Source organism: Chaetodon auriga, chromosome 5 (assembly GCF_051107435.1).
Source record: "Chaetodon auriga isolate fChaAug3 chromosome 5, fChaAug3.hap1, whole genome shotgun sequence".
In the NCBI taxonomy this organism is placed as follows: Eukaryota; Metazoa; Chordata; class Actinopteri; order Chaetodontiformes; family Chaetodontidae; genus Chaetodon; species Chaetodon auriga.
The window spans coordinates 29,422,501-29,433,424 of record NC_135078.1 but is presented as its reverse complement, the minus strand read 5'-3'; the positions used below and the strand labels follow the sequence as shown (position 1 = coordinate 29,433,424).

Here is a 10,924-nt window from a genome sequence, read left to right as displayed (position 1 = left end):
ACTGGCTGAAGCGATGACCGGGCCGCTGTGATTGGCTGGTGGGGTTTATGCGGTTCAGAATGGCGCCGTCACTCGTACTACGTTTCCCAGTGTGCACAGCAGCAGTAAAAAGCCTGAGGCCCGCTCTGTTCTCCAGGTGAGGCTTCTGATGAATGTACTGATTTCAATAACTGATCTTCCAGTATTTATATTGATACCTCAGATTGGATGCAGCTGCATTATATGAACCAACGTACACGTTCACTGTTAAACTGGAGGGTCAGTTATTCATTAGGCCTCTTATGATTACCATGGTTATTGTTATTGTTGTTGTTGTTGTTGTTGTTGTTAAACCACGTAAGTCCCATTGAGACAACAAAGTCTCATTTTCACTGCAGCCAGGTCAGACGGCAGCATCACAGTGTTTGAAGCAGCAGACACACGAATATTAAAAATACATGTAATAAAAATACAGCATGAGCTCAGAGTCAGTCTGTGCTTTAAGAGCACACTTATCTCATTTTCAACGAGGCTGAAAGTCATTCATTATTTTCTCGGCTCATTTGTTTCAGATTTCTATCAAAGCTCTGTTTAACCATTTACTCCCATTGACACGACTAAACTCCACAGTGGGCAGAGAGCAGCAGACCCGCCAGTCCAACAGTGATGAAAGTGATCATAATTACAGAAAGCTTTTCTTTAAAGCATCCAACAGGAGCAGAAAGAAATCCACTTTACTGTTTGTCATGTGTTTTCATGCAAACAGCTGAAACAGAATGAAAACCACCAACACGCCTGAAGATTCATATCAGTTTCAAATATATGTTTTTGTATAAAACTATGTATAGTCAATTATTTCAAATTTGTTCAAATAATAAACTCTTTTTTTGGCATATGCAGGTAAATTCACTGTTTTTAAACCCACAGGTAGCTCAGATGGCTGTACCCATGAGACAGAGGAGGACGATGATCGTCATCTGAGCGTCTTTCTTTTCATCCTGATGAGTCGAAGCTCTCATCAAATCCAATTCTGACAGTTTTAAGTTGCTGCAGAGTTCATACAGACATAATCTGAACAAACAGCCTAATGGTTTATTCACTGTGTTCTTGGGCTGCGTTCCTACGGAGCCCCTAAGGGGACATGGGGGAGAAAAAAAAAAAGATGGATGGAAAAAAAAAACCGACAAACCTTTGCGAGATCTCACAAAAATAATTGCGAGATCTCTCACAAATGCGAGATATTTGTGAACCACGTAGAACTGGAAGCTACACAACGATGGAGCTCCCAACATCACCCCTGGGAGTCAGCGTTATGGAGGACGATTTGCAGCGTTATGGAGGACGATTTGCAGCGTTATGGAGGACGATTTGCAGCGTTATGGAGGACGATTTGCAGCGTTATGGAGGACGATTTGCAGCGGTTCCTGCTCTCAAGAGAGGTCCCAAAAGAAGACGTCATGCGGATGAAGAATCTCACAAAGGTTTATGTCTCTCACTTATATCAAAGCCATGTCTACAGCCAAGAACTGATTTAATGTCTTTGTATGTGAGGCCCATACCAAAATAAAACTCAATAAACTCCCACGGAGGATGCGTATACTCCATCGTTGTGTGTGTTTTCTTTCCGGTCACTGACCCGGGGGCACATTGCTTTAAAAGAAAAAACTTGCAAACTCACAATTGTTTTGCGAGATCTCTCAGGTTCGTCGTTTTTTTTTTCACCCATTAATTTTTTTTTCTCCCCCATGTCCCCTTAGGGGCTCCGTAGCATTCCAGTACTCATGCTGCCATACTATTTAGTTTGCCAGACACAGATTTAGTAAGTTCCTATACATAGTATATCACATGCAGCACGCCAAAAATACCAGGATGTCCCACTGCGTCTGGTTGCATTCTGACTATTCTTACCCACAATCCTCTGCGCCGCTGAAAAGACACGACGCAGAGAGCACTGACAGATGACAGCTCATTCACTGCAATCCACACTGCACGTGTTCTCTTTGCTTCGCACTCTGGACAGCGACGGACGTACATATGAGCACAAAGGTCAAAGTTCAAGGTGCACGCTGCATGTGACAGAAAGGGCAGCTGCAGTCTGAACAGTGGTGGAGCTAAACATGTTTGTCCTGAGGGGGGCGCTGGAGGACAGGTGAGGTGGTGAAAGGTTTCTGTTCAGATCAAACAGAGATGACAGAAACAGTCTGATTATCAAGAAGCTTTATTGTCATTATCATAGTGAATATCGTCATCATCATCATCATCATCATCATCATCATCAGTCCTGTTGCTATGGGCCTGTGTGCTGGACTGCAGGAGGCCGTTAACATGCAGCAGAGCCGAGCAGACAGACAGACAGGAGGACAGACAGAAGGAGTAGGCAGACAGACAGACAGACAGACGGGCAGACAGAGGTAGGTCAAACAGAAAGGTAGACAGACTGGGAGCAGAGAGGTAGACAGGTGGACAGGTAATGAGGTAAGGAACAGACAGACAGGTAGGTCAGACAGACAGGTAGACAGACTGGGAGCAGAGAGGTAGACAGGTGGACAGGTAATGAGGTAAGGAACAGACAGACAGGTAGGTCAGACAGACAGGCGGGGACTGACAGACAGGTAGGTCAGACAGACAGGTAGACAGACTGGGAGCAGAGAGGTAGACAGGTGGACAGGTAATGAGGTAAGGAACAGACAGACAGGTAGGTCAGACAGACAGGTGGGGGGACAGGTAGCTATTGTGTTATTTACATACAGGTAGGCAGATGCGATAGAAAGCTTATTGGCTGTCTTCCAGAGGCTCCACCCCCCTCTCATCTGTGTCGGCCAATCCCCTGTGAGGAGGGGCGGGCTCTGCAGGCTGGGGAGAGGGGTGTGAGGAGGAGGAGGAAGAGGAGGAGGTGGAGGACAGGGAGAGGGGGAGGTCTGGGGGTTGATCAGTCTGTAGCCTCCCTCCCCCATCTGCTTCACCTCCCATCAGCCCCTCCTCCACCTGCCCCCCGCCTCCACCTCCCCCTCCCCCTCCCCCACGAGACCCGGCAAATTGCAGGTGAGGCAGGAGGGCGGCCGGGGCCTCCTTCTCCCTCTCCCTTTCCCCTGCCGCCTCTCTCTCGCGTCGCTCTGTGTACAACGGAGCCTCCAGGCCGAGGTAGGAGGCGCTGAGCTGCCGCAGGTCCAGCTCGAAGGGGCTGCCACTGGGCTGCGATGCCCCTTCTCCTCCCTGAACTCCTCCTCCTGATCCTCCAGCTCCCCCTCCCCTCTTGCCCTTGCGGGGGTGTGAGGAGGCAGGGAGACTATCGGGGAGGAGAGACTGTATCTTGGGGAGCCAACGTTTACGGACCCTGCGGGCGTTAGTGCACATGTCGGCCGCGATGACGTTCATCTCACTCTCCTTAAAGTTAGGAGCAAAGTTCTGACAATAGACTGAGGAGGAGGAAGAGGGAGAGGAGGAGGAAAAGGAGAAAGGAAGAGGAGGTAAAGGTAAAAGAGGAGGTCGATGTGGAGGAAGAAGTGTAAGAGGAGGAGTAGGTGGACAAGATAGAGGAGAAGTAGAAATAAGAAGGAAAGGAGGAGGAAGACAATGAGTAGGAGGAGGAAGAGCAGGAGGAAGAAGAGGAGAGAAATGTCTCAGTATTTCTAAAATACAGTAAAAAGACATAAATCCATGAGTCACACTGCTTGTGTGTGTGTGCGTGTGTGTGTGTGTTTCTCTATACGTGTGTGTGTCTTACGTTTGACGGTGTTTAACACTCGGTTGTCCAGGGGCTTTCGGCTCGGATCATTGGTGGAGGAGCGGATTCCTGTCCCACAGCTATTGGCCAGAGTGTTTCTATGGATACCATAACAACCCAATCAGCACCTATACCAGCTTTAGATTACACACACACACACACACACACACACACACACACCCCCCACGACGATGTGACAGAGCTGTTATGTAAAGCAGCAGCTGGATGGAGAAGCTGCTGAGCGCCTGAATGTTCTGGAATATTTAACGCAGCCTGATGTCACATGATGTCTGCTGATGTCACATGATGTCTGTCAGACCGTCTGGATGTGACACTCGGCCTCTTTTCGGCTCATTTTGAAAATATTCAAAATGTTTGCAGAACACACAACTTTGAAGCATCTGTCGACTGATTGGCTGAGGTTAAATCTGGTCACCCAATCAGATAACTGCTTACTGATTTACCACAGGCCAATCACAACGGTGGCTGAGTTACTTAAAGGTCAAGAATTGCAACCCTAACCCTGTATGAGCCTCCAGAGACCCAAACCCCGTATGAGCCTCCAGAGACCCAAACCCCGTATGAGCCTCCAGAGACCCTAACCCCGTATGAGCCTCCAGAGACCCAAACCCCATATGAGCCTCCAGAGACCCTAACCCCGTATGAGCCTCCAGAGACCCAAACCCCGTATGAGCCTCCAGAGACCCTAACCCCGTATGAGCCTCCAGAGACCCAAACCCTGTATGAGCCTAAAGGGGACCCAAACCCCGTATGAGCCTCCAGAGACCCTAACCCCGTATGAGCCTCCAGAGACCCAAACCCTGTATGAGCCTCCAGAGACCCAAACCCCGTATGAGCCTCCAGAGACCCTAACCCCTGTATGAGCCTCCAGAGACCCAAACCCTGTATGAGCCTCCAGAGACCCAAACCCCGTATGAGCCTCCAGAGACCCAAACCCCGTATGAGCCTCCAGAGACCCAAACCCCGTATGAGCCTCCAGAGACCCAAACCCTGTATGAGCCTAAAGGGGACCCAAACCCTGTATGAGCCTAAAGGGGACCCAAACCCTGTATGAGCCTCCAGAGACCCAAACCCTGTATGAGCCTAAAGGGGACCCAAACCCTGTATGAGCCTAAAGGGGACCCAAACCCTGTATGAGCCTAAAGGGGACCCAAACCCTGTATGAGCCTCCAGAGACCCAAACCCTGTATGAGCCTCCAGAGACCCAAACCCTGTATGAGCCTAAAGGGGACCCAAACCCTGTATGAGCCTAAAGGGGACCCAAACCCTGTATGAGCCTAAAGGGGACCCAAACCCTGTATGAGCCTAAAGGGGACCCAAACCCCGTATGAGCCTCCAGAGACCCTAACCCCGTATGAGCCTCCAGAGACCCAAACCCCGTATGAGCCTCCAGAGACTCAAACCCCGTATGAGCCTCCAGAGACCCTAACCCCGTATGATCCTCCAGAGACCCAAACCCTGTATGAGCCTCCAGAGACCCAAACCCCGTATGAGCCTCCAGAGACCCAAACCCCGTATGAGCCTCCAGAGACCCAAACCCCGTATGAGCCTCCAGAGACCCAAACCCTGTATGAGCCTAAAGGGGACCCAAACCCTGTATGAGCCTAAAGGGGACCCAAACCCTGTATGAGCCTCCAGAGACCCAAACCCTGTATGAGCCTAAAGGGGACCCAAACCCTGTATGAGCCTAAAGGGGACCCAAACCCTGTATGAGCCTAAAGGGGACCCAAACCCTGTATGAGCCTCCAGAGACCCAAACCCTGTATGAGCCTCCAGAGACCCAAACCCTGTATGAGCCTAAAGGGGACCCAAACCCTGTATGAGCCTAAAGGGGACCCAAACCCTGTATGAGCCTAAAGGGGACCCAAACCTTGAATGAACCTGATCTTAACATATTAAAAACGAAGGCTTTCACACTGAGATTTGAGACATATAAGACACATGAACTCTTGCTGTCTGTGAGTAAACTGCTGAATGATGCTGGTGACAGTTCACACTGACGGAGAGCAAACCGGGGGGGGGGGGGGTGCTAACAGGCCAGATGACACTGCCCACTGATACAGTCCAATATGGTCACCATAAACAGTATCTGGCCCCTGTGTGGGTCACTAATCCATGATGACATCTGCACATGTGGAACACACACCGAGCAAACCGACGTAGTTTGCATCAAACTCTGCCCGAAAGGAGCTGATATGACCCAAAACTGGATGCTCATCAGTTCTGAGGAGACCAACAAACTTATCTTTGTGACATGTTATCTGTTTTAAAAGTATAAAAAAACAGATTATTACATCATTTATATCATAAATGTATTTGTTCATCAGATTCAGAGGTATGCAAACATGGGTATTAGATTTAGACGTAAACCTTTCAGAGCTGCACAAAAATGGATCAACTTCAAAGGTGTACACCCAAAAATATCGTTCTGAAGTACACCAAAACGTTCAAAAGATTTTTGTCAAGCTGTACGAGACGGACTTGGAGCAGGACATCTTCATCATGGTTAGAAGTGATCAAAGTGCTGTAAATTGTGGAAATCTCAAGGGACTAAAGAAACATGAAGGCGTTGGAGCCGATTTTTTGGTGGCCTTGCTAACGACAGTCGGTTACGTCGCGTGCACTGTGAGACCAGCCAGCTGGTCTCACGCTGTCTGCTAAAAACTCAACATACCAGCTAAGCTGAGCTTTAAGAAGTCATCCTCATTGAATAATCTGGAACGCCTCATTTATGTTTCCTTCGGTTAATTAAACAAGTCCGTCCTCTCCTGTCTTTCTTTGGTAAGAGTCCATTTTTAAACAGTTTGAATACAGCCAGGCTAGTGTTCCCCCCGCTTCTAGTCTTCATGCTAAGCTAGGCTAACCAGGTTGCAGATCTCACTCTTAGTAGACTCACAGAGATGAAACAGTTGTTGAGCAGAGTTTAACAGCTCACCTGTCGAAGAAGGTAGCCAGCAGTCTCCTGAGGAGCACCTTGTGTTTGACTCCGGCACACAGGTGACAGTTCATCAGCTGACCTCTTGTCATGAACACACCTGAGCCTGAGTGTGCGCACACACACACACACACACACACACACACAGAGGACAGTGTATAACACACAATGGTTTCTGAAACTCATCTCAGGCTGTCTGCCTCTCTCAGCTCTTCCAGACAGTTTTGTCTTTAATTCATAACAATCACGTTGCCATGACAATCAACACATTAGCAACTTAAAGGACGACAGGAGCTGTGTCGAAAACTGGTGCATTATATCCACTTGAGTACAAAAATTACTGCTCCACATCATGTCCAAAATTCTGGTTGTCCTACCTGCCACCAGCTCCACCTTCTCTCCCGGGTCTCCCTCAGTGTAGAGTGACGGGTGGCAGCGATACCCTATCTGACTGATCAGACTGGCAGGGAGCGCCATGTTGTCCCGACCAACCAACACACAGGGTCGACGCTCGTTAGCCAATGGGAGAGAGAGCATCTCCATCTTCTCTGGGACTGGCAAAATATGAAACAGATGAAAGGGGTCAGCATAAGCAGGAGGCATAACAACAGAAATGTAAAACAAAAATAAGCGCAGTTCTGTTAATGTCTACTAGGAGAAGAAAACTCTGACTGTGCCGAATGAGAAAACAATGGGGTAAGACTTGTTTTAAGGAAACACTGACACTTTGGTCCAGACTTCCTCACACCTGCAGACACTTTCTGGCACTCACAGACTTTTCAGGAAAGTGTCCTGTAAGTCCTCGAGTGCTAAAGTCTGTCCGAATCCACAATCCATCAAGTACACGAGTGGCTGCAAGTAGACTTTGTCTGGACTTCCAGAGAGTCTGCTTGGGGTGGCAGAATTTGCACAAGCCTAAACATTTAGATTTTATTTGTTATCATGCAGAATAAAATGGGAAAACTGGTTTTCTTCCAACAAAGAAACTGGTTAAGAACATCCATGGAAGTATGTGAAGGTTTTATGTCGTGTCTCACAGCATGTTTTATTCACTTGTGGCCTCAGGAACTGATGATGAGCACTTAAGACATGTCACGGTACGTATGATAGAAATTCTTTTGTTAGTTTTCAGATGTGTTCAGACCGTTTCATCTCTGTGCTTCGAGTGCAGTAAAGCCGGACTTTGCCCACCAGGATGACGCCTCATTTGCAGGTCTAATCAAATTTACATGTGACGATTCCAAACTGCCAAGTGTTTACTGAGGTCTAGAGACATAAAGTGCATCCATCATTTCCATCAGTTGACGCTGACGCTGGATGTGTCATGTGAACAGAAGGTGGTCAGAGTGCAGTGGCCAATCAACTGATCCTGGCAGGAAAAGTGTTGTATCCCACCCAGTTGACATGTTAAGATGCTGCCAGTGTGCAGGCTCCCAGAGGCTTACCTGCATTTTGATCAAAGAAACTAGCCTCTAAAGTTTGTTCCTTTGCCATCATTTTTGGCCCCCAGAAAAGTTCCTGCTCTGGGATATTGATTTCCCAGGAAGTCAGGAAGTAAAGGGAGAAAGAGGAGTACCACATGCAACAAAGGTCAGAGGCTGGGATCAAACCGGGACATTGTAGTTACATGGTATGCATCTAAACCATATGGCTGGTGTAGTACTTTCTAATTGCCCAAAAACTCTTTCAGAAATTCAGGAACTTGCCTGCGTCTAAATTCAGACCCTGATCCCCAAAAGTCCCTGTTCCAGGGACAAGACTTTCTGGAAGCTCAGGAAATATCAGGGCTGAGTTTGCAGGGCTAAACATCTCTAACTAGTCCAAGTCTAACTTCAGGCAGCTACAACTTATATACGGACATACATACATACAGTATATGCATACATGTATACTTTGAGTCCCAACTGTTCTGGGATCAGGGTGTACCATGGTGTAACTTACTGTAGGGGTTTCCAGGATGTCCATAGATGTGCTGGTAGAGTCCAGGGTGGACTGTGTTCCCATAATAATCCTCCTCCAGATCCTCCTCAGTGGGGGGGTGAGAGGGAGGGGAGTCTGTGGGAAGGCTAGAGCCACCTGGACTGGAGCGCCCCCCGCCTGCTAGCAGGTAGGACTGCAGCCCCGGAACCAAACCTCCACCTGTACCCAGGTAACACAGAGCACTGCTCCTGGACGACTGGAGGTCCCCAGCGATGTCCACTCTGAGGACAGAACAAGATCAGGTTAGACCAGGAAGAGACAGATGACAACCAGGGTTCTGAATGTTTGGCTGTTTGCTTTTGTTGCAGAAATGATTTATTTTTCCAGAAGGAAGAGATGAAAAGATTTTTGGTACTTTATCATCATGGGTACTTTTTGTGACAGAGCTCTGAGTTGGAGGTCTTAACTGGTCCTCTCAGTTCCTTGCGATGGATACCAGATCCAGGACCGGCAACAGACTGGGTCCAGGCTAAGGCTGGGATATGACTGAAATGAATCTGTTGTCCAACCGTGTCTAAATGGTCAGATAGGAGTCCACAAACAGCTACAGTGCATATGGTCAAAAATTTGGGTTGACCTTTATGGACATAGTGTCTGTGTTTGTACCTGTTCTGGATGGCTGGTCCGACTGTCCTCAGATCTCTCTCAAACCAGGTCTCCATTTTGTTTTTATCAAATTAATCTATGCACATTTTATTCAGGTAGTTTTTCCATCATGAATGTGGTCTCTGTTTTTTGACTCGTACCTCGTACCTACTTTACCTCGTTGAATTTATGATCACTAGCACCACTAAAGAGAAGGAGGAGCAATGAGCAAGTCCCTGTGTTGCTTGTATCTCTGGCACAATCACAAGCATGCGATGGTGTGACTCACATTCCTCATGAAGGCTTTGCACTTTTCCACTGGTTTACATTTGGACGTGGTAGCACACCAAGAAACATAGCAATGCTCTGGCAGAACAAGAGGACCAGCGAGCAAACATGAACGTAAACAATGCAGAAGGTGCATTGAACATGTATGTTAAGTCTGAAGGATAAAGACACTGAATGGTTTGTTAACAAGGACAACCACGGAGTTCTTTTAATCGAGACACTTGGACAATGTTGATCTTTGTTGGTCAAATTGTTTTTTTAAATTGCTGAATAAGAGGAAGGATGACGTGATACAAGGTCCTCACTGGTGTGTACATTTTTTCAGGCTTTCTTCTTGTTTGTGCTGTTTTTCTCGTGAACTACTCAATGAATTTAGATTATTTAGGAATTAGAAAATGTTTGCAAACTGAACAAGGAAAAACACCAGTCACCGATTAAACTGGTTAAACTGGGAGACATATGCAGCTGCTGAAGAGGGCCACAATGCAAAAACTTTGGGAACCACCAGGACGCCCTAAAATGATCGTATGGATGTAAAGTGAACTCCAGTTTGTTGTCACCTGGTCTCCTCTCTCCCTTCTCCTTCTGTTGCTCCTCCTCCGTTCTCTTCAGCAGGAGGCGTGTCGGTTCTCTCCTGTTTGATCCTGCTGACGGCCAAAAGAAGCTCCTCTGGGCTCAGGGACGGCTGGTCTGGACTGGCCTCCTGCAGCTGGGGGGCGCTGTGCTGCTGCTGGACCGCCGGGGTGTCGAAGCCTCCAAGCTCGTCTGCCGAGGTCGTCTATAATTCATCAATGTGTTTAAGTAAAGACAAAACAAGATGTGAATGAAGTGAAGAGCACTGAAATGTATCTTCAGGATTCTCACGTTGCTGTTCTATTGATAATAAATCGTCAACCATCATCATGAACTGGCCCTGAGAAATAAACACAGCTGTACAGGTTAAAACGTTTACTTTTGACACCAGCTGTGACATCATTGGTTGGGGTTTGGCCAGAGAAAGTTCCAACCAATCAGCAGCCTCAGATTTAAAGTGTGCTGAGCTGCAGTTCATCTAATGTCCACAAGATGCTGCTAGACTTCAGCTCTCAGCTCTTAAGGCAGCAACACGTTTGCTGGTTTCCATTTGACGAATGCTTCCTTTGTTCGTACGAAAGAGACTCACCTGTGCATTCTCTATCTGGACTACTTGGACTGACTTTATATACAGCCCTATGGACGTGGTCCTACCCACCTGTGAGTCGCAGCAGAGAGGCGAGGAGGAGGAGGAGGCCTTCATCATCATCAGCTCCATGCCTCGCTCCACGATGTTCTGGATCTGCAGGTACCCGGCGGTGTACATGAGCACCAGCTGCTCACTGGCGGCCATACTGAGGCGTCCCGTGTAGCAGAAGGACAGAATCTGCTGAAAACAC

General features: G+C 47.9%; 1 protein-coding gene across 2 annotated transcripts in view; it reads right to left on the bottom strand.

Moving 5' to 3' along the window:
* Window positions 1-2,182: 2,182 nt before the first annotated feature.
* The window catches only part of LOC143321391 (nucleus accumbens-associated protein 2-like), a 13,054-nt gene continuing 4,312 nt past the window's right edge, over window positions 2,183-10,924 (bottom strand). The window contains exons 1-8 of one of the 2 annotated variants that reach the window (XR_013077217.1): window positions 10,744-10,924; window positions 10,073-10,290; window positions 8,601-8,860; window positions 7,037-7,213; window positions 6,660-6,765; window positions 3,704-3,801; window positions 2,692-3,395; window positions 2,546-2,608 (exon numbers count right to left, since the gene is read on the bottom strand). The exon at window positions 10,744-10,924 is cut by the window's right edge and continues 426 nt beyond it. Coding sequence is in view for 1 of the 2 variants with exons in the window: in XM_076731699.1 (XP_076587814.1) it covers window positions 2,752-3,395; window positions 3,704-3,801; window positions 6,660-6,765; window positions 7,037-7,213; window positions 8,601-8,860; window positions 10,073-10,290; window positions 10,744-10,924 (1,684 nt within the window). In the remaining variant the exon portion in view is untranslated. Of the gene's footprint in view, window positions 3,396-3,703; window positions 3,802-6,659; window positions 6,766-7,036; window positions 7,214-8,600; window positions 8,861-10,072; window positions 10,291-10,743 lie in introns of both variants that reach the window. The other variant, XM_076731699.1, reaches the window with a different exon arrangement.